This window comes from Maylandia zebra, linkage group LG7 (assembly GCF_041146795.1).
Source record: "Maylandia zebra isolate NMK-2024a linkage group LG7, Mzebra_GT3a, whole genome shotgun sequence".
NCBI classification, from domain to species: Eukaryota; Metazoa; Chordata; class Actinopteri; order Cichliformes; family Cichlidae; genus Maylandia; species Maylandia zebra.
In genome coordinates, this window is record NC_135173.1 from 49,800,377 (window position 1) to 49,825,042 (window position 24,666).

General features: G+C 39.6%; 1 protein-coding gene across 5 annotated transcripts in view; it reads left to right on the forward strand.

Annotated features, from left to right (window-relative positions):
• Window positions 1-24,666, forward strand: part of ctif (CBP80/20-dependent translation initiation factor) — a 62,179-nt gene that overhangs the window by 14,900 nt on the left and 22,613 nt on the right. For all 5 annotated transcript variants that reach the window (XM_004549631.5, XM_004549628.5, XM_004549632.5 and 2 more), the window contains exons 4-8: window positions 1,364-1,486; window positions 2,696-2,769; window positions 4,337-4,441; window positions 4,573-4,651; window positions 22,629-22,705. In XM_004549631.5, the coding sequence (XP_004549688.3) occupies window positions 1,364-1,486; window positions 2,696-2,769; window positions 4,337-4,441; window positions 4,573-4,651; window positions 22,629-22,705 (458 nt within the window). The remainder of the gene's footprint in view (window positions 1-1,363; window positions 1,487-2,695; window positions 2,770-4,336; window positions 4,442-4,572; window positions 4,652-22,628; window positions 22,706-24,666) is intronic.

Genomic DNA, 24,666 nt, shown 5'->3' on the forward strand with positions numbered 1-24,666 from the left:
TAACATATAGTGGGACTTGTCATGTTTTGTCCACCGCAAATGACATTACACTTTGTCAACATCTGTTTTATCCAGTAAGATGAGATAAGTTGCCTCACTTCAATTTTTTTGTTTGCTGGAAAATGAGCATATCGACACTGTCGCTAGCATGTGCTATAACTGTTGCTATAAGATGGAATCAGTTTGCTAACAGTCTGATATGAGTGATTGAATGGGGTCAAGTTGGCAATTACATGCAATCTGTTTCTGATAATATAACAATCAACAGTGATAAATTGTGAAAAATCACATATCTGTTTCTGTTTACCTAGACAGAAATTCACATTTACCTATTACAGTTGTATTCAGCAACCAGCTGGTAACCAGTTGAGTTGAGTATCCTTAAGTTGTGCTCATTGACAATGACTTATTCAGACTGATGGCAACACATCTGTCTGCATTTGAAAAAACCAGATTATTTGCAGACCTTTGACAGTCTCTCTAAGTCTGATTGCTCTCAGTCCAAGTCAGACTGCAACTGCTTGCAGACAGGTAGCCTCCTATCAGTCAATTGCCTTTATGCTTACCATTATGCTGAACATAATGTAATGCTGCTGTTGTGTTAATATAAAGATGTTAAATCACTAACAACCAAAATAATTTGGATGCCTAAAACAATAATACAAAAGCTTTAGTCATTGTAACACATCTCCTAGGCAAGGTCAGATGTATACCGTTGCACATAGTAGTTGCTGATCTGAAAATAGTCCTAATTTTACCCAGTGCACCCTTTCAGTCTGCTCGAGCTGCATATTGACTTACTCTCTGGTCACTGGATCACCACAATGATTAAATCACATGTTTTCCTTCTCTCTGTTCTGTACATGCTCGTCCGTTTTCTGGGCTCTGTCAGCTCTTCAGTGTATGATTGAAAGAGCTCTGTAACACCAACCTTTAGTCATTCATCTACACTTTCTACATTGAACGCATGTTCATAGTGACTGTCATGGGACACTATGACGCTAGAGCCAGTAATTAAAAAAATACTAAGTGAGTTACCAGCTAGTTAGTCTGTTAAATCTGAGTCTGTGTGTGTCGCTCTGGTGCGTTCTCACAATGCAGATTTTGGTGATTTTTTATTGTTGTATTGTTGCTCTCCAGAGTTGACTTTTTAGCAGCATGGATTAGAATGATCTAACAAAATAAAGCAGGGTAGCTGAGGTCAATCTTTTTCCATTTTCCATGTTCAGCAGGTTTTGACATTGACTATCTAGAGCAATGGTCTAATATATATACACACACAAAGCATGAGCAAAAAGGAGGAAAAATGGAAAACCAAAAACAAAGACCATAATTTCTTTCGTTAACTCTCTCAACTCCACAGGATGAATGGGAACACAGCAGTAATGGCAGCACAGGTTCCAGGCCCAGTTCAGGGTCCAGACCTGGATCTGGCTCACGATCTGGCAGCAGGGGGCACAACAACCAGTACAAAGGTTCTGCCAAGGTACAGAAACACATGGGTTTGTCTGCTTTTGAGTTGGATTAACTTTCTGAAAGTGCCTCACTAACATGACTTTAATCAAGATGAAAGTAAATGGAAAAAAACCCTGATACCATGGTCATTTGTGCGTTCAAGCTGTCAGAACAGATTTAGATGCTTCAATGCTCCAATTTATCCTCTTTAAGGAATTTCTCCTCCTGAGAAGCCAGGTTTGTTCTCATTTGTCAGCTGGTCCAGCAAAATGAAGGCACATTAGTTACATTAGTTACTTACAGAGCAGACACCACCTTCAGTGAGTTGTATGCCTACAAAACATTAGACCAGGAACACGGGGAGCTTTGAACAGAGATCACTGCATTACACAGTACATGATAATGTAATGCCCATGACCATTTGTTTCTCTGCCACAGCAGTTAATTTTTCAGTTCCATCATGGTAAAGACTGAAAAGGTCCTGAGCCAAATTATGAAACCTTGTAGAGAGATAGAGCGTTAAAAAAGCAGGGGCAAAGGAAGAGCCAGTAAAGCTTTGGTTTACCTCAGCAGAGGAAAAGTTTGGAGGCTTCCTCATGTCCTGTTGGTTAATGTTAACATAAAATCCAGATAGGCTTAGTTTGTGCCACAGGACAAAGTCGTTTAATGAAAACACGTTAACATACATGGATTCCTTTCTTTTCTTTTCTTTTTTTTACTGATTTCAAATCATTCACTCATTCAAATCACTGATTTCATGTTTCCACAGTTTCTGATTAAAACTTTCACATAGTTCTGGCATATTGATATACAGTCACAGCTGTTGGTCATGTTAGCCACATTAGCTGCTCAAAATCCTGAGAGAAACAATTTCCCTTTTGTTAGGGATATAACAGTAGTCAACTGGGTCTCGGTTTCAACAGCAGAATGCTTCAGAATTTTAGGCTCTAAACACTGCTAACAATGAGGGAATGTAAAGCAGGAAGCTGCTCATTCTCTACACAAGGCCTTGCTTGTTGAGGATTTTGCTTCTGGTTATGGTTGGTTATGGAGTTAAGTCACAGAAACGTCTAGGCTACAAATGAAGTCTTTCTAGAATACCTTTGGAGGAACAAATGATTTGGAGGATGCTTGTGAAAGGTTACATACAAGTTGAGTAATGTGGACATGGGATTGGTGAGAAGTATTTTGTAGTCATGCTGAAAATATTTTTTCTTCTTTTTCCTTGTGTGTTATCTAGAATGGCAACAGAGAGGGATCCTTTGACATCCTGGGGACAGACATATGGGCTGCTAACACAATGGACTCACATGGGTAGGTACCTTTCTGTTTCACACACCTGTCTGCTGGATATAGCTTTTGGATGGTCATGTGACAGACAGTAGACAGCACAGTCTCGTAGCAATTGTTTGTTCCTCTCTTTGGTACATTTTGTAATTTTGTTTGGTTACTCTTTTCACTTCTTTAAGATTTCCTCTCCACTTGTGGTCAGCGGTTGCAGTTTAGCACTTGAGCTCCATTAGTGTCCTGTTTTTAACCTGTTTTATCTTTGTAGTCCAAGACAGTAGTTTCAACATTCAGCTTGACCTTTAGCAAATCTGTTCAGCTGTCGTTCCAAACTAAGTATCTCTTCACTCAACCTTAATCACGAGGGAGAAAAAAAAACACATTTAAACTACATCTGAGCTACCGGAGGCTTGACTGTTTAGCCCCAGTGCTCTAAATCCTGTTACTCTTTATAAATGACGTCTCTGCGTGAATCAGCTTCTGTGTGTCCAAGAGGTTTTTCAAACAAGAGCTAGACGTGAGACTTAAGAGCAGAGGGGGGAAAGTCAAAACGTTAGAGAAAGGAAATGAGCGAAACATAAATCAGTTAAAAGTGGAGGCAGGACTGGTTGCCATGGTAACATCTGCACAGCAGCGACTTCCGTCCACGCTGGCACAACGGAGCATGCAGTGAGTGATGCAGCCAGCATGGTGGGATGATGTAAGCAGTTTTTTCCTCACGCAGGTGGAGACGTGTTACAGGGTTAAATGTTTTACTAAAACACACTGATTCATTCAAGTATGCATTGCGGTGTGTGTGTGTGTGTGTGTGTGTGTGTGTGTGTGTGTGTGTGTGTGTGTGTGTGTGTGTGTGTGTGTGTGTGTGTGTGTGTGTGTGAAATATGGAAACATAGTGTATTATATATTGTATATCAGATGATATAATAAGAAAAACTAAGGGTCTCATTAGCAATGGTACCCTGCAAGTAGATTATAAATTATACAGTATAAAACATGCAGAAATGTGTAAATCATTTTATGCACATATAGAGCCAGAGGTGTAGATGCATAAACAATTCACATATTTATACATCTGCATTCACACACCAGGCATTAAAAAATTACATACATTACGGTAATCAATGACAACCTGAAATATTAAGAAAAGCAAGCCATTCATTATATAAAATCTCATGTCCCCCCCCAAGGGAACTGGTTCTTGAACACCAGTTGCTTTCGTAAGTAGAAGCTTGTGAAGTTTTATCTGGATTTAGTGAAAGTATAATTAAAGCCTTTTGAAAAGCCAAAAATAATTTGAAGGATAACTTTAAAGGATGGTGATGTAACAAGAAATCAAGAAATATCACAATGTCTCTCTATATCTTCAAAATAAAAAGGCAAATAAATCATTTCTAAGGGATTTGATTAAAAAGAAAATGTCCCACATCATTTTTAAAATGAGTTTTTGCAACTTTGTAGCAGTTTTCATGCAAGTGATCCAAATAAAGTCCAGATTATCCCACACAAGACCTGCTAAAGATCTGCATTTCCCCTCATATGCACTTATGCAGAGACTCTCCATGACTCTAACTGTTACTTTGTCTCCTCCTTGTAGAGGTGCAGGCTGGGACGTGCAGCCAGAGAAGCTGGATTTTAGCCATTTTCACAGAAAACACTTCAGAGGAACGCCAAAGCATCTGCCACACATTGACAGAGAAGGGTAAACTATACATTTATTTATGTTCAGTTATTTTGTCTCACTGGTGGAACTCAGAACAGTTTTGATTGCTCTATACCACCTTAATTTATAGCATCATACAACCTCCTGATCTCACCCTTTCTCTCTTACAGGATAATCAAAAACAAGTTTGAAGAAGATGATGGTATAGACATGAACGACATAGAAAGGTTCCTACCCCATCTTCGCTCGGTAAGTCTCTGATTTTTTTCTTGTGTGAAACTAAGCCATCCCAGTTTAGTACTGCAGTGAACAGGTGTGAGAAAGCCATTCACAGGTCACAACTTTAAGAAGCTTTAGCAATACTGTGTGATTTGCTGTTAGAGAGTGACCCCTGGTGGTTAGGTGAAGGAATAACGTGCACCAAATGGAGTTCAGAGTCAAGAGTGCTGGAGTCCGGTTTTTGATTAAATTACTATTAAACATAATTACAGGAATGATATTTCTTGTACTAAAGGAGCAATTTGTATTGTTAATTTCTTTTTTTTTTTAAAGAAAAAAAAGGAACTTAAGGGTGCAAGATGAGTCTGTGTTATATGTATTTTCTGAGACTTGTTGATTGAAAATAAAAACTTTAGTGACATCCGCTGGTCAGATGCAGGAGTGAGCTGTAACTGTGAATAATGATGTTATATGTCCCTCTAGTGGGCAAATGTTTGCATAACATATATGCATAGATGCCCAAATGATTCACACAGAAGAGATGTGGGTTGTTGGTTTCTGAGGCAGTCGCTGTTTTAGTCAGCGTCTGATTATCTCTAACAGACTCGTGCAAAACTTAATGAGTAGGTTCACATTTTCTCCAAGTGTGTCTCAAAACAATACTTGTACCGTGATAGAAGTTATAATACTTTCTCATTTCAGTCCACAAAATACAAAAATGTATGCCTCAGTATTTCTGTGTACGTGCATTCTTTAGTTTAGTTGAAGTCCCCATGCAGTGTTTTCTCGCTTTGTAATAAGACAAAAAGGCAAATGTTGTACAAACTATACTGTCAGGTCAGTGTACAAACAACAACATAAGTTGACCCAGAGTCTTCAAGCAACTTAAAGAAGTCCAGACGCTTTTCTTTCCAAGCTCCTTAGACTACCATGACCTGGATGGCTGAGAACCTTCACAGACATATTGACCCAGAGTGTTTTCCAGATCACCAAGAACCCAATAATTTGAAAAACAAGAATGAAAAGAATGAAAATATAAATAAAATCTATGAGTGTTCAAAAGAGTCAAATAAAAGAGCAATAGAAAACATTTACAGTGAGCTGTAATAAAGCATATAATAGAGCAGAAAAAGAGCGTCCTCTAGAGATTTAAGAAATTGCCAGAACCTCCGTGACACAGAGGAAAAATGCGGAGATAAAAGATTTTTTTAAAAGAACTTCTTCAATATATTACAGATATATTGTGGACTTTAAAAACAAATAGTAAAATTTTAAAATCTATTTGAAATATCACAGATAGTGATGTGCTATTTTCATTGTACTGGTTAAACATTGATCAGCTGCATTTTAAATCATCTGCAACACAGAGAGAGAGAGAGAGAGACAGAGGTTTGAGGTAAAGTTGCAGCAGTCCAGCTGAAATCCTTTAGCTGCTAAACTGGCTTTAACTTAGTGATTGGTTCTCAGTTGGTAAAAGCTTCGTTTAACAGCATCCTTGATTTGATCGTTAAAACTCAAATAACTCTCCATATAAACACCATGATTTTCAACTGCAGTTTGGAAGATAAGTATCTTATCTTGATGTTTGTGGAGCGTGGGATGCCAAATCAAATAATAAGTAAAGTGAAGTCATTTTGTTGAAGTGTTTGTTTTTTTTGCCTGCATAACAGTGATAGTGAATTTTGTATCTATGAACAATAGAGCAAGAGAGGTAGCGTGTACAATTTAAGTAAAAAAGGACCTAAAACGGATCCTTGAGGGATGCCGCAGTTAATGGAAGTTAGGAATGGCGAGCAGTTTGGACTCTAAAGGTGCCATCAAATAAGGAAATCCAGTTTAAAAATATTTAGTTTAGATCATTGTCTAAATGCAGTAAAGTCCAGAAGAGCCAAAATCAGCAGATAAAATGATATCATTATAAACTCTTAACAGGGCAAAATCTGCATCTTTCTTAAATTAGACTGAAATCTCTTAAACATATTAAAAGTATTCAAGTATGAAAAACTATGAAAAAACTTGAGAAAGGCAACTTTTTCTAAAATCTTGACAGGGAAAGTAACCTTATATATATTATAGGGTTATTCTGAGTTCCTGAACTATTGAGGAGGTTTAGCATCTTCTCTAAATGGGATCTAAGTGCCTCTTACTTACATTACTTGCAGTCTAAAGGGCAACAGCCGTGTTTCTGAACGTGACGTGTCTCGCATCAACAGAGTAAAAGTCATTTTGCAGCTGGAATGCTTCTCTGTATAAGGTATTGAGCATTGTGTTTTCCAACATGATTTGTGATTCATTGAGGTGACGAGAGTTCACATTAGGTCACTCCTGTCACCTTCCTCTCTTCCTCCCCTGCTTTCTGAGCCAAAATATCCTCCGTCTTTCATGGTGTTTAAGCTACAGTGTCTTCCTCTTTCCTTCCCCTCTTGGCCTTTGAGCTGAGCTGCGCCGCTCACGCAGCTTGGGCTAAGATGGATCTAGGTGAGCGATCGAGATGGCTTCCTCACTGTATCATTTCTGAGCCAAGATTGTCGTTTCCGTTCATTCAGTAAGGGCCAAAAGATAGATGGGGTCATCAGCGTTTCTGTGCTGCGATCGGGATCAGAGACGCAGAGCTGGGAATTGAGTGCCACATTTTCTGTTTTGTTTTCCCTGACATTTCTCAGCTGTTTCTGGCAATTCTCATCTTCTCCCAGTTACTCTTTCACGTTCCGATTGTGTGAATATCGAGCCCTGGCAAGCTGATCGCAAAACCATGCCCTGTGGGGTCATGCAGCTATAAAGCAAGGCCACTGATGCCCAGTTGTTTGTCATACTAACAAGGCCATTCACTGACACTCTCTTTGGTCTTGAATAGCCCTCAAGATAACAGGAAGGGTACTTAAGTCTTCCACAAGAGACCACAGTGTAAAATAAAACAAAATCAATGTAAACCTTGGTTGGAATGATAAGCACAGGGGTTTGTGTTTGAAAGTATGTACATCTTTTTGTGGCTCGTTAGATGACTAGAATTTTTGTAGTTAACTGATAACCAGCATTATTACATTAAATTACAAACTGCATACCCCACTGCGCATGGTTTTGTTACTAATAGAAAGGGAGTCGTGTTTCTTCAGTATTGTCATCGCTTTTATTGTCATGAATCTCTATTAAATAAATATATATTCTCAGCATCCTGGCTCTGTATTTATGTTTGCAGGGATCTCTCTTTTCTGCTGGTAACTTGCTGCACTTAAGCAGTGATCCTTGGTCGTAGACATGGACAGCTGAATATCCCATAGACTAGTAGTTATTCCGGTTGTACAGTACTTTTCCACTGGAAGCCTCCCTGATGAGCACGTGCATGTTGTTGCAGACAAGTCTTCCTGGTCACAATAAACTGGCAGACATGCAGACATCCTCATGGGGTATCTTGTTCACCTTCTGAGGAAAAAAGCATTTAAGCTTATGCCTTGACATGCTCACAAATAATGAAACTCTAAAAAAAACATCTGTATTAGATGCCCATTCTCCTTTACGTAATATTTAGTCATCAGGGGATTTTTATTTATTTCTTTTGTCTTTGAATAGTTTCATTTTGTGCCGTTATATACGTATTTTTTCCAACATAAACATTTTTGCACCCATGGCCTTGCAGCCTGCTGACAAACCAATTTCTGACAATTCAGATTTTCATTCTAAAAACTATAATTGGCAGCATATACATTTAAAAGCTTTTCTTCAATGCAACATTTTATTCTCATAATAAAATCTTTTAAACTTCACACTTCCTGTACACCAATCTTTACCTGATATAAGCTTCTTTTCTACTTCTACTTACTCAGTTTTGCTCGACTTGACTTGGTTTTCCGTTTGGCAGTAGTATGGGCTACCAGGTACTTTTTCAGTACCTACCTGGGTGGGGTTCAAAGCCAGTTGAGTCATGCCAAAAATGTGATGTCAACAGACAGAAGGGCACCGAGTGACATCACTGCATGAGCCATGAGAGCGACTCCTACACTAGAATCAAACCCACCATTTTTCCAACCCTGCCAATTTAGTTTGGCCAATTTTGTGTTTTCCTCAGTAAGAACTCGCTAACAGATCACAACCACACCAATCACAGTGTTGTTGATCACAGTGTTGTGTGTTTGCTAATGTGAAAACTGACTATTTTCCTGTGCTACTATGCGCATGCATGAAAAGAATGGGCTCGTAATCTGACATTGGTGATGCTGCCCAGCCAGTCACCAAGCGAGGATGCTGAAAAGTATCTGATTCCTGTCCCTGGTCGGTTGATCAGTGTGTCTTTATATATAATATCAAATATTGTGATTTGGAAGCGCACTTTAGAGGGCATCTTCAACCAAATCTCCAAAACAAGAGAAAACTGGACTAGGGTAATGCAATATGGGGTTCTTCCTTTGCCCACACTCTACCAAAGCTGTTCTCACATACAAAAACTGGACAATGTCATGAGAATCAGGTCTAAACATAGTCTGAAGTTGTTTTTTTCTCACATGCAGCACACACAAGGTTCCACCTCCTTTGTGGAAGAAACAATTAAACCACTGATTCATAACTATTTTGGTTTAACGGGCACTTAAGAAAAAGCTGTGAGTAGACATTGCTCCTTATTATTTGTCAGTTGTTGATAGTTGTGCCATAGAAACATCACTCCTCTCAACTTCTTAGATGGTAAAATTAGCCTTGGGGGCCCACTTGGGGCTAAGATATATCAGTTTTAATTAAGAGGCAATAGAATTGCATCAAGATTAAAGGTGAAAATATAAATATGTATCACAACTTTGGTTCCCACATTCCGATCCGATTACTCCTATTATGACTCTATATATTTATCATGTGAACCCTTTGCTGCTAAACTGCCCTATTGTATAATAACTGCCTCCACGGATGGAAGGATAAATAGATAGAAAGAAATCATCAGGTATTTTTCCACTCATAATGTACTGGACTTTTCCAGAGTCATCACTTCCTGCTACTGCACGGCAGGACTACATCATCCAAAGTCCCCGTCTGCAATCCACGCTTCCTTCCAACATTCACTTCCCCTTTTTCCAGGAGCCACAATGCGCTTACAAATAGCCCTCGGACGTGGAAAACCTCTCATTTGTGCGAGGGCGTGTGAGCAACCCAGTGAGAAAGGGCTTCCTCCCTTTGCTTTAAGGTTCTGCTGCACCTCCACTGGCCTCTGTGGAATGTCATCCTGCAGTCACAATGACCTGCCTTCACGTGCAATTTCAGGTTGTAACGACAGAAGCATCCAGGGGTCAGGGAGCAAGTATTTGATTCATGCCACGTATCCAATGGATGCTGGGAAACATGAAAGGCTGTATAAAAAGAATACTTGTAATCGCCCTCACGTACAAATTCCTTCACACAAAAGCAAATAAATAAGACAGAGACAGTTAAAATAAAACAGGTATAGACAAAACATGGATGTGGCCACCGTGTCATGGACTATCATTTAATTGTTTGCCCTAAAGTATACCCTCCTTTTTCATCCTTATTGCTTGTAATGAGTACCATGTTTACCAATTGAAGATGCTCGAAACCAGCAACTGAGACCATAAACTCGTCAACAAAGTGTTTCCTGAGGTCACCGGTCAAGTGATCAGTAGGGTCATTTTCCCATTTAATGCTAACCAATCTGACTTATTCTTGCAACAACATGGCTAGCCCCCCTACTGGCCATTTGAAAGAATGCAAGCCACTTTCACATTCAGTTGACTTTTCGGACCCAGAGCCAAATTCCATACCCTAATATAGAATTTATGCAGTTGTTGTACTGTGTTGTCTTGTGACTTTTATTCTCTGTTGTTCCATATTTAATTGTGTGTAAGAAAGCAAAGTGTAAAAGTATGTGGGCGATTGTGGCTCAAGAGTTGGGAGTTCGCCTTGAAATCGGAAGGTTGCCGGTTTGAGCCCCAGCTAGGACAGTCTCGGTCGTTGTGTCCTTGGGCAAGACACTTCACCCGTTGCCTACTGGTGGTGGTCAGAGGGCCCGGTGGTGCCAGTGTCCGGCAGCCTCGCCAGTGCGCCCCAGGGTGGCTGTGGCTACAATGTAGCTGCCATCACCAGTGTGTGAATGTGTGGATGACTGGATATGTAAAGTGCTTTGGGGTCCTTAGGGACTAGTAAAGCGCTATATAAATACAGGCCATTTATTCCTTTGGCAAAGTTTAAACATTTTCTCAGGACATGTCTACTTTTGTATGTATAGTTGTTCAACTGTTTGTTAATACAAACATTTAATCAACATGGGAGCAACTCAGTGCATTTAGGCATGTAGACACAATTGAGAGGTCCTGCCGAAGTTTAAACCGAGCCTCAGAACAGGGAAGACAGGTTATTTAAGTAAGTCTGAACATGGTGTGTTAGTTGGTCCCAGAGGGGCTGGTCTGAGTTTTTCAAAACTGCTGATTTGCTGGGATTTTCCCACGCAACCATCTCTAGTGTTTACAGAGAATAGTCTGACAAAGAGAAAATATCCAGTGACCAGCAGTTCTCTAGGCAAAAATGCCTTGTTAATGTCAGAGGTCTGACGAGAATGGCCAGACTTCGTCGGCCTGATAGGAAGGCAACAGTAACTCAAATAAACACTTGTTAAAATCAAGACATGCAGAAGAGCATTGCTGAATGCACAAAATGTCAAACCTTGAAGCAAATGGGCAACAGCAGTAGAAGATCACCCCGCAGGAGACTCTTGTCAGCTAAGAACAGAAACTGAGGCTACAGTTCACACAGGCTCACCAAAATTGGACAATAAATGGATCCATATTCCCTCATATCAACCGTTGAGGCTGGTGGTGGCAGTGTAATTGTTTGGGCAATGCTTTTTTTCTTCTTTTTTCCTTGTAGCACTTGAGCACTGTTTTAATGACACAGACTGGCCGAGTATTATTACTGAACGTGTCCACGTCTTTATGACCACTGTGTGCCCATCTTCTGATGGCCGCTTCCACCAGTTTAATGCATCATGTCACAAAGCTCAGATACTCAAACTGGTTTCTTGACCATGTTGAGGAGTTCACACTACTTAAAAGGCCTCATGTCAATATTTACCAGCATCTCTGAGAAACCTTGTTGAGCCTGTGCCATGAAGAATTAAGTTCTGAAGGCAAAAGCGGTTCAACCTGATACTAGCAAGTAGGGTATCCAATGAGTATATACTGTACTGTATTGTACAGCAGTGGGTTCACATGATAAATATGTGGTGTCATGTTTTAATATTAAGGGTTTTTTTGTGTTTGGTTCAGTAAAAAAGAAAAAAGAAAGTATTTTGCTTCTCAAAGAAAGAAACAATAAAATAAAAATAAAGGGCACCAGATAATGAGGAGAGCACTTGGGTGCAACCCGGGAGAAAAGGAGAGTGCAGCTAGTCACTGAGAAGACATCCGGTCTCTGGTCTGTGAACAAAGCCGTCCAAACGGAGAACAAAGCAGGAATCTGGAGCTGGGATATTACAGACTGGTTGGCCCCTCAGTGTGGAAGTGTACGTGCCGCAGAGCAGGACTCCGGTTATAGAATGACACTGGGGGCGGGGTGGGTTTCTTTGGTGGTCTGTGTGTCAGCTGTCAATTTGTCTGAGACGTGCAGGTCATACGCACTCATTTGCTGTTCTTTCCTGTAGTTTTAACTTAAGCTAACCTTAAACCTGTCTCCTTCATGGCATTTTTACTATCTGTTACCTCTTCTCGCTTTGTTTCCTCCAGTTTGCCTTTTCCTACTTATGACCACTACCCTTATGCTCTGCCTCCACCCTCCTTATGGTGTCCTTCACTCGTCCCCTCCATCCTTCAAATCTTGGTAGGCAGCAGAACAATATCCATAGGGTCATGGTGACCGGCAGCCCCCCTTCACGTGGTTACTTCCTGCTATTGTCTCTGGTCCTACTACCGATTGGCTCCTACACTCTATTAACCGCACACATACTGGATTAATCATCATTGTACTCTGTTCTGCTCTGGGCTCTGGCTTGGGAGAAAGACTGGAGCCATGCTTACACGCATGCATGAAAGCACAATACCATGGGAAATGTATGACCACTCACACAGAGGTATTCAATACGTCACCAGTGACTTGACCTGTTTTATCACATATGAGTGGCAGAAAGAATATGGAGTGGTGTATGCAAAAGCATAAAATATATCGTAGTGGAACGCCAAAAATTAATTGGTTCATTGATTTTAATCCCTTTTAATCAAATTTTATGGTCTTTTTTTAAAGAAACAGTGTAGCACACTCTCCATGAGTTTAGGTTTTTGTCACAGTAATTATTCCTACTCTTCATAGAGAGCTTTCTCCGAGAAGTAATTTGACAGGAATTCCCAAAGCTTCACAAGTGTACTTAGTACAGTCTTCACTGAATATGTTTGCTTGTTGAACTTTAGAAGATGCATACTTTCTTGTAGACACTTAGTTAGGCTGATATGTCAGTCAATATTAGCTATTTGCCAATCTATTAGTATAAACATTTATAATTGCTAATAAATAAAACTTTAAAATTTCAAGTTTAGAAGGGGGAAATGCACTTTATCCATGTTTTGAATGTTGAGCTTGCATAGTTTATCCACCAGAGGGCAGTCTGCAAAGTATTTAGGTCATTAACATACCTGCGGACTAGCTGAGCCAATCAGAGTCAGGCAGAGTGTAAATAAATAATCCAGTCCAATAAGGACTCATGTAACAAATGGTAGAGAAATCTGTTTGTGTTTGAAAGAAAAAAATATACAACTTGATGTATCAGATTCTTAATTATTAACTATTGTTATCAGTATGGGCCGTAAAAATTAGTTGGGCTCTAGTATAAAGAGAATTGCCAAAGTTTTAATGATTTGTGTGTGTGTGTGTGTGTGTGTTTGTCGAAGCAATACTATAATACTTACATTGCCACGCACCTTTAGTTTCTCGTGATTAACGCATTATGTCTTTTTTTGGACGCACCTACCCCCTCGGCAGCTGCTCACAATAGGCTCTGATGAGTCAAGCGTGTCAGTATGTGTAGTAATCTTTGCAATTGAGCTCACAATCATCAGACATGTGGCTCTTTTGACAGCTTGCTGTTTTACGTCAGAATTTTTTGTCCTACTGTGGTCCTCTGAGAAATAGGCTCAGCCAATTAGCGGTAACGTGGCCTTTAAAGGTTTCCTCGGGGTAAGTCTAGGGAGAGCTTTCATCTAATGCTTGTTACTTTCAGATCATCCTGGATAAACGCAGACACCAACCATATTCTTATACACAGCAGAAGTCCACTCATAAAGGCAGTGTTGTTTTAAGACAGACTTAAAAATGCCATACCTGCACTTTAATCATAATAAATTGCATTCCTGTGCGCTTATTCCTAAGGAATGAGGTAATCTTAAGTTTGTGATTACGGATTGTAAAGTTTCACTGTAAGAAGCAGCAAAATGTCTTCATAAAAATGTATATATGCTATTTGCAGGTCTTTATAAATATACTAAAAGAAACATCACACAGACACACACACAGAGTATTGGGATGTAGAGAGAACATATGATTGAAGCCTTTTTTCATTATTCTGAGAGCTGCCAAGAGCACAGCTATATGCACTTAAAACCCGCTGCAGCAGCAGTTAATTTCTATAGGGTACTACAGTTTTTCTCCCTTTTTCAGTCTCCGACACTTTGATCCTGCAGTGTTCTCCATATCCTCCAGTAGCAAGACCCCTGAGTTCTTTGATGTACCTGTCTCAGCATCTGTGGCGCTGGCCTCTGATCACTTATTAAATGAGACATGAATGTCAGGACCTCACATCTTTGCCTCTTATCACAGATCATCCTGTATACACGACCGTGGCAGCTCTAAATCTCCTCTGTCTGTACTGTTAGCATGCATCAGCTACAGACTAAGTTACATGAAAGGCAATGCGTATCATGAAACATGAAGGAAATCCTGTACTAGAGGGGTTTTATAGATTCTGAATACTAGCGTGACAAGATGGTCCGATAAAAAAGATCCAGGATCAGCATGTTACTGCTAATTTATCTCTTCCTGCTACTTAAATCTAACGGTAGAAATGCCATCTTTCATCATATAAAGTTAGTAAGTTAAAGTAATAAGAGTGCTAATAGTTTGCTTTTCGTGAATAATTTATAAAATGAAATCACTTAGTGCTGTAAAAGTCACACTGTGTGTAAAATTTCATATAGTACTGTGCAAAAGTCACCCTATATTTCTTTATACTTACATATGTTTCAGTAAATCCTAATTTTCCTATGAAAGGATACATGGAAATACAGTAAATAGGACAAAACAGTTTGTACAATTTTAGCTAACTTGAAAGTCAAAATTTGGTATGGCCTCCTTTATTCTTCAAAGCTCTTCTTTGGATGTTGGCTGCCTTTTGTTCCTTTTGTCAAGGTGATCCCACACTGCTTAATATTGTTGAGGTCTGGGCTCTGGGGAGGCCAATCCTGGTGTGCTTTTACCAATGTTTGGGATAATTGTCATAATACTTATTGTAATTTTCTTGGTGAACTCCATCTTTTGATGAGATCCCCAACATCACTGCCTGAAACACAACCCCAAGTTGGATACATGACTCCATCAGCATAGCTGCTGATTCTCAGTCCAGTTCTTGTTTCTCTTTCTTAACAATGGCTTCTGGACAGCCACCCTTCCACTGAGACCATTTCTGTTGAGGCTTTGGCAAACAGTAGATGGATGAACTGAAGAGCCAGATGCATCTCTCGGTTCTCCTATTTCTTAAGCATATGACTCAGATAATGTTCATCTGATGTAGTTTTTAAGCCTGCTAGTAACAAAGTTAAACAAAGAAACTGTTTAAAATCTACCCCCCACCCCACAAAAGACAAAAGACAAAAACTTCCAACTCTAATTTCCTTACAGACACAGAAAGGAGCGTTATTTGTTTGGTTTGGCCTGTGAATGAAACGTTGAGGAACGTTTTTGTATTTTCATTTTACGTGCCTGCTGTCTTGTATTGACAGCGGCTTTTGCTCTCAACAACCTGTCCTGTAATGCCACCCTTGGGTCAGCTTTAAATTTATTGCTTTTGGCTGAAAGCCCTTGCAACATAAATAAACTAAGAGAAACAATGGAGCGACTCAATAAGCATCATACCAGAATTGTTACAAAGCAGAAGGGAAAGGAAGACATGCATTTCATTTTCTATGCTATAGCAGACAAAGTTCTATAATCTTTATTCTCCATTTCCATTCTCCACATTTCCACCCTGTTAACATTTCTCATTTCCTTACTTTCCTTCCTTGCAACTTATACTCCTTCCATACTCATAATTGTTATGAATGGATCAACAATGGCATTTGACCTGGTACGTGACTGTTTAGGCAACTCTTTAGAAAAACTGAATCCTCTCAAATGCTACTAAGTATTAGTGGGGCCAGACCAGTGAAACTGCATGATAAATGTGTGAAATTGGAGAAACTGACATTTTTATATAGCAGACAGTTTAAAAACAGACACTTTTCTGTCATTTAATTATTTATCTGTTACTTAATTACTTTTGTGTAGTATAAGGAGAGTCTTTATCAATAGGAAAAGATGTAAAACGCATGAAAATATTGTTCAAAGTTCAAAATTTATAGTCACATTTTACAGTCACGTTTTTGGAATTTTCAGTTCAATTCAATTCAGTTTTATCCATACAGCACCAAAACACAACAACAATTGCCTCAAGGCGTTTTATTTTGTAAGGTAGCCCCTAAACTCGTTTTTTTTTAACATATTAATTGACTTTGCACTTTATTTCAGCTACATGAAATGCTAGTAGTTGTTTAGCGTGTTATTTAATTATCTGGACATCTGCGAGCTTTGACTTTAAACTTTGCTAGCTTGCTACCATTAGCTAATAACTAGCTAATAGCTAATAACACTCCACACTTTCATCCAAATATGGCAGCTTCTGGCTCCAAAATGACAAAATAATATGGTGGCAGCTAAAATGCTAACATCAAAACTCCAGTATGTGTAGTTCAATTTTAGATAGGTTGATCTTTTTTTCTTTTTTTTACCTCTATTACTAACATTGACAGGAATGTCGACAGGAAAGTATTAGCAAGGGGGAATGATGCAGGACATGAGAGCTATAATAGCATCCCATGTTTCACTGGTACCTAAACAAAATAGGTTTCTAAACAGGTTTTCCTTTTTTTTTTCAATTTATAATTGAGCTGGATGGAAAAAAAAACAAGCACTATCCACTAACTATAATTAATGACTACTGTGTGCCAAAGTCAGAACAAATGCGTGGCAGAGGTGCTGCTCATGTTTCAGACTGCTCCTGGTGCAGATGAACACCTGAAGGTAACAGTCTGAAGGAATCTGCGTGGTTGTTTTAGGCAGTCCTGTAACCATGTCAGCCTGTGTCTAAAGAAAATTCCAAGATGCTAATGATGACAAAGAGTTCACAACCCAACTCCAGAGTGAATTATTTACTGTGATTTATGTGCTAACCTGTGAATGTCCTTGGCATGCTACAGGACCAGACTTCCCCTGAAGGCGGACGCGCAACACCCAACCGCAAAACACAATACACGCATAAAAGAGACACCACAGTCAGGCCTGTAAAATTCAAGCTGATTTATATTTCAGCTGTTGGCACGCTGTTTGACATCTGAGACTCGATGTTGTTTTAAACTTGGAAAAACTTGAGTTTGATGGTTTACATCACCATGCTGTTTACTTTTCTACAAAATAAGGCTGCGTACTACACATGCATATCCACAACTGAAGTCTAAAACTGAAGACTGCAGGAACGATCATTGTTAGCTATTAAAATGCGTGTGTTGTGCCAGCTCTGGCTTGTTAAGGCTTCGGTTAAAACAAGTGATGAATGTTTTAAAAGGAAGCTCTGCCTTCACATTAGCAGGACTCGAGCCCTCATCACTGCCAGCCCCTTTATTGCCGACTACTTCAAGCATATAAAATCCAAATTAAAAATATTCCTCAAATTTAGCTGTCATGAGTCTGAATCCTCATTATTAGCCCTAATTGTTCAATGGACGATAAAATTAAGAGTCTGAATAAAAGACTATTGACAGTGGTGATGAAAGGGGTTAATCCTTCTTTCGTCATTTTTTGTAGCACAGCTCGTCATTCATCTCCACCAGTGTATCGTAATCTTTGAAGAGCTACATTTGTTTTAAAAAACATACAGATGTGATCAGATCCACAGATAAAAATCAGTCTCATTTTCTATCAGCTCTTGCGCAGGCAGTCCCTCCCCTCCATCCTTGTCACGTCCACAGGGCTAGCACGGCCTGCCTCGAGGTGAGAGGTCTTCTGGCTGGGGACCAGGACAGTATGGGTCCTCACTTTGATCTGCCTTAAACTGGCTGCTACCTGCAGATAGCATATTCACACATGCAGCTGCTTGAGAGGCCATTCTACATTTCTCGTTTCCTGTCTCTCGATCACGCCTCTCTTATCTGATAGAAACTACTCACATTTTTTTCTATTTTTCTATTAATAGCGCTTTCTAATGAGATCTAACTAGCAATAGGAAATGCAGCAAGTAGAGAGTTTAAGAAATATGTGGTGGTGGTGGGGTGTGTGTGTGTGCGCGCGTGCACTCACTGTCATCTGGTTACCATTTGAGGGCAGAATTATAGCTAATGATATCCTAGAGGAGAACTACAGTAGCTAAACATGCAACAGTTTCTCCGTTTTCCTCCCTCTCAGATCATTCCAGTGGTAAGAAGAGTTAAATTATGAGGGAACAAAGGCAGAGTCTATAATATGGGTTAGTTTGTTAGAGGCTAAAAGCATGTGTTTATTTACATTTCCAGACTCTTTGCATCTCAGATTCCCATCAGAATTCAACTATAATAATTTTGGGCTCTTCAGTTTTTCTTCTGAGGGTTTTTAGATGATGTCTGAGTTTGCAGTGCGATGCTGTACAGGTATGTTCTGTACTCTGTGTGTACTCACAGTCCTTGGAGGAAGTTTATGAAAGGCTGGCATAAGTCATTACAGGACTAAAGAACCGCTGACAAACATTTTTTGTAACACAGTTTTCTTTTCACTTTATCTCACTCTTCTGTAATATATGGAAACCAAAGCTTGGAGCTCTAAAAAGTTCTCTCTCGTGTTACTTCTAAACCAGAGTGGTCATACATATACCAACCAGAATTGGCTTGCCAGGGTATCCAGTCTAGTGCACTGACTGGATCACTTCGCAGTGTGCCAAAAAAAAACTACAGGGGAGGATGTTTTTTTTTGTTTTGTGCACTAGAACGTATTGTGTTAGAAGTTGTTAAGAATGCATCATGTCACACGTGGTTGTCTGAACATTTAAATTCATCCAAACCGCAGGTATGAGTCATTATCAGTTTTACGGCAGTCTTACCAAAGCAAGCCAAGGAGCCATGCTGGTGCATGTCATTATAATGACAGCAGACTGAATTAAAAAAAAAAAAAAAACAACAACAACAATTGAGACCAATTCTTAAATTGTTCTAACTTCTCGACGTCTCAGGCTGTTTATGATCTATTGTGTAAATGGATGATTCGTTAAATGTATTCCTAACATTAAAATAACGGCAGAAATGTACTGATATTTTAGTTATTTTGCATTGAATTAAAAAGTCTAAGAGTCCTGTTTCATGTCAAGGTAAACTAAAAAAAATGGGAACAAAATATTAAAAGTGCTCATGTGATCATTATCAAAAGGCATTATTGTCATTATACGGTCGATATTATCAAGTCATGAGACAAAAAAATCTTTGAGATTTAATATCGACCGTATTTTTTGTCATTCTTTTATGTAGAAGAAGAAAATGATGATACAGTATTATACAGCATCGACCAAAGACTGCACAGCACTCTGCCTCATGCACCTTTTTTTTAAATCCTGTCCTGTCTGGTAGCTTTTGCAATCAGAATTATGATCTGAATGCACTGTTGTGCCAAACGAGCCAGGTTCAGCTCTATAAATTCTGATTAGGCTCCTCTTGTTCAGGGTTTATCTGACTATTTCTTCATTTCTGGTCATTGTATTTAAAGTTATTATATTATATGTGGTATACATTATGTCAATGTCTAAGGCAGGACAGGATAGAGTACAAATAGAAATACACAACGTGTCGCCAACTGCTGCACCTGTAAGGAAAAAAAACATACAACACCTGGGACACAGAAATTCGAAAGTGTGTGTGTGTGTGTGTGTGTGTGTGTGTGTGTGTGTGTGTGTGTGTGTGTGTCACACAATGTACTTGAAAATGAGGGTGGGAGACCTGAAACCAGGAGTACCAAGCCTCCTGCACTCACTCTTATTGCACACTGCATGTGCTAGTCCTGCCTGTAACCATGGTAACAGCGCATAATGATGATGTTTGACTGACAGGGCTGATGTTTAATGGATGGCAGACAGTCTTATGTCCTTTTCACAAGAAGTGAACTGTGTAAGTAAGACATCCAACACAGTGTGCATTGGAAATATCCATGTTAGAACTAACTGTAAAAACATACTCATGTTTCTTATTTGTTTGATTATACTTTGTCGCTTCCAATGCAGGGCACCTTGTGCTATTTATTAAAACCCTGGGAAGTGTTAAGTCTTGATTTAAACTAAAGAACATTAATAACTGTTCCTCGTCCCTCAATGAATTATTGTTTGTTTTCATACCTCTGCTGTTTTCACCTGCACAAAAGTGAGGATATCCTGCTTTCCTCTTTCCTATCACATTTTAAACAGAACATATTTGAGTTCAGTTATTGGTACAATAAAAAAAGAGGCTTATAATAGCTTTTGTCTCTCTCTTATCCATTTTTATGCAGTTTTAGACACTTGGCTTCTTTTTAATACATTTGTATGATGATTGCTGGTGCTCAACTTCTAATGATTCCAGAGTGCATAAACACACACACACACACACACACACACACACACACACACACACACACACACACACACACACACACACACACACACACACACAATGTACTGGTCATTATTGAGTAAATTACTGAGTGTGTCTGTTTGCAGTGAATGACATGGATTTTCGCCATAGCCATCCTATTACTGTACAGTTTGTCAAAGTCATGCCTGCGAAAAACTAATCGCAATCAATAACTCTCACTCAGCTATTACTGTGGTAATAGTTCAGTCATCCTTTGGAAATGAAAAGGATGTTTGAAATCCTTGTTTGAAGCAGCCGATCAAAGAGATCTTCAAGGACAATTCTACATACTATAGGTGGATCAAACAGTTCCAGGAACTCCCTGAGGATCACTGCCCAGCAGGGAGCTCCGAAGAGAGATGGCTTATGCCTTAAAGGGATTTTTTTTTTCTGTTTTTATTTGCATGGCCAATGAGAACTCTACAGTGATGCAACAGCTATTCAGTTCAGTTTTAGGTTACTCATATAGCACCAAATTATAACAACGGTCTCATCAGGACTCTTTGCATTATAAGGTAAAGACCATACAGCACTAGAGAGAAAACCTCAACAATCAGACCTCCTCTAATGAGCAAGCACCAGTGGTGACAGTGGGAAGGAAAAAACCCATTTTAACAGGAAGAAATCGTCAACAGAACCAGGCTCGGGGAAGGGCAGTAATACACCACAGCCGGTTGGGGCGAGCTGGTGGTTGGCAAAGGAACAACAGCAGCAATGACAGGATAGAAGATATCGCCAATAGAGTGTGTATGTTATATACTCTTAATGTCCAACAGGATATTAGGATATTTTTTCTTTTTATTCTTCTTCTTGGGGCAGCACAGTTGTACAGTGATAAGCATTGTGGCCTCACAGTAAGTGGGTTTGAATCAAATGGTGGACTGGTGCCTTTCTGAGTGCAGTTTGCATGTTCTCCCTGTGCCTGTGTGGGTTCTCTCAGCGTATTTCAGCTTCCTCCCACAGTCCAAAAACATGCAAACAAGGTTAACTGGTGATTGGCTGTAGGTGTAAATGTGAGCGTGAATGGTTGTCTGTGTTAGCCATCTGTGACAAGATCGATGGATGTTCTCCTATTTGTAACACCTAAATAGAAAAGCTTTTAACAGAAAAATATTTATGCCAAAATGTTACACTTCATTTGAAATGTAGCATATTCTAGTTTCTAAAATAGTCCCTATTTAGCATGTGGCTAAAACAAAACCCAACCCTAAATTTAGATTGGTTGCTGATGAACCAACAGATGCTAAGAGGCCTTTAAGTCCCATGGCTATGGCCCTTCCAAGGGTAAGAGAGCTGCCATTTTACAGTGCGGAGCTGCCTACCTGAAATGCTTTTTGTGGCACAGACTCACAGCCTAGCTTTTCACACACAGCATGAGTGTGGTCTTTTTCTTTCTTCTAATCCTGTTTCTTTATTTTCTTCCTACATCACCATCTCTGTGAATACTTCAAGTATCAGGCTGAGAGAAAATTGCGAGCTTCATTTCATGAATGAAATTTTCAGTGTATTTCCTCCAGCACATATAGGCTCCACTCCCGGTCCATTTTCCCCCAATTTTGTTCAATTTTAAAACCAGAAGTTGTTTGCACAGCTGATGCGGTACTGAGATTTTTAAAAATGGGCGCTGGTCTTGTGAAAAAAATATGCTTGTGTCTTATCATGTGCTAGTGAGTATGTACCTTGAAGGACAGTTTGAAAAAGATCCTGAAAACAGGTTTCTATGAACTTCGATACTTCCTCATTTCAGAAGTATCACAAGCACAAACGTGGGGGGGGACTTCCTCCATGACTTACAAGTACTGTGGAAAAAGTTCCAGCAGTCACACAAGCCTGAATAAAAATTGTTGGTCAACTATTACTGTGAGAATTCTTGTAGCAGTACTTTAGTCATCCTGTGGAAAGGAACAAGATGTTCAACACTCTTCACTCTCTTAAAATCAAAATCATCATCAAGGACAGTTCTAACTGTAGCTGTAGACATTTGTGCACATACTAGCAACTCAAGTGTGTTTTAATGGATTATTGTTGAAGTCATGTGTATATTCTTTATGCTAGTTTTGAAAGCAGCGATGCTTACTCTTACTCTTTGATTTGTCTTGTTACAGGTCTTCCCACCCCTTCCTAACGAGGCTGAGATTGCACACACCAAAAAGCTCTTCCGACGCAGGAGGAACGACCGACGGTAAGCCTACACACACACACACACACACACACACCTACCTCAGTAAGAGGAAACATTTTTCTGTGTTGGTGTCAGTGCAGTCAGGCCCATAGCCCTGACATCTCTCCCCATCCAAAGAAAAGTTGAGACAGTAATGCAGGTTCCACACTCCACTGCAGATGGGGAATAAAGAAAATGCACGGAGGAGACAAGTTTCTCCTCCATTTTCAAGTTGATTAGGTCTCTATAATAAAAAAGTGCCAGCTTTTTAGTCACTCGTTTTTGTGCCTACAATGTTCAAGTAATCTCAAGTCCAAACTAGGTTTCACACTGGCACATCTACTTTAATTGTATACAATGAAATCCAATTTCACCCAAGTCTGACTTCATTGAAACCAGGTCCTTAAAAGAAGAAAAGAAAAAAAAAATCGCTCTCTCTCTCACTCTCTGCCCTGATGTCACTGGAAAACTGTTCTTCAGTTGCTAAGCGACCAGCGAAGAGAAAATATTGTGATTGTATTTGTGGTTTAAAAAGAGGAAATTGTCTCTAATTCAAATGGAAAAAAAGCACTTTTATCCTTGTTTTTAAGCTCAGAGGATAATTACTTTTGTCCAGAGCTTTTGTATTTATGTTTGATGGCCGCAGCAGCGAAGGCTTGGCAGAAAGAAAAGAACAAAAATATGGACCAACATCAGTTTGCTTGGGTTTTGGTCTATTTGTTTTTAAATGGGAAATATTAACACAAGACCATCCTGTTTTCTCGTGCACTCTGCTCCCAGGCAGTCTTACAGCTTACATGTTAGGGGAAGTTTTACATAGAGAAACTGCTGGCCTGTGTCTGGTTTATGCACAATTGTCAGGAATTTACACAACTCTCGTCTCATAAATTTGAATCTGCCGCCAACATTTGCATTCAGCCATCTGCGCCTGAATCCAACTGAAAAGGAATAACATTAAACGCGAAGAGGGATCTTGACAAGAAAACCTTGTCACAACCTTCTGTTAAATTTACATTCATTTACATTTAACCACAATGAATTACTTGGCAAACAGGTTTCTGCTGAATGACTTGTTGATGGTGGACTCTGGAAGTGTATTCACATTTTCAAACCATAAATTTCTTTCAGTGATGAGTGCATGCTGTCAAAGGTGCCACCAGGCTATCACTAGTGCTGTGCAATCAAATTTTGGTATTGATCCAATACCATTATCAATACATGGCCAGTATTACCAATACTGATATTTTTAACCTGCAAAGGCAGCTTGTGTAAGGGAGACCAGGGTATCATACTGTATGAGATGAATTACCTTCAATTCTGAACACATTTTTGTGACCACTAAACCACTGTGATTTTCACTTTCCATACAAAGTATCGATCCTATCATGCTACTATGGGTCTGATGCCAGTGATGCTAGCTACCACCCTAAGGCATCACAGTCACACAGGCCTAGAGGCAGCCCTCTGGAAACATCTAGTTGATAGGGAAAGAAGTACACTCCCCTTTTCACAGTTTCCCTACCACTAGCTGAGTAAGTGGGGGCGTTTGCAGACAAGTCAACATCTTCCATGCAGATTACAGGTGATTACGGGAATCTGCTAATAACCAAAGCAATCACAAAGAGCTTTTGAGGGCAGCACTTATGCCTCTTTGCTATCAATTTTACCTAGTGACAGCTGGCAACCTCTCCATACAACTCACCAACAGACACATTTTTCCCTAACGACCTATCGTTGTCAGGGGTCTTTCCCCTAGTGACCGAGGGTTGCTGACCCGGTTGTGTTACTGGGAACTAAACTGTCTGTAAATCTTTTTTGGCCTGACCTACTTCGGAAGTTGATTAAAAATGAATGATAAACTATGGTTTCTTTCGCCCCTCATAAATCATCTTAATTCACTGTAGTTTAACTCCATATTTTCCCCCTGGTCCTCAGTAAACAACTGCTTTACACTAAAAAGAAGCATCACACAGAAAGCAAAA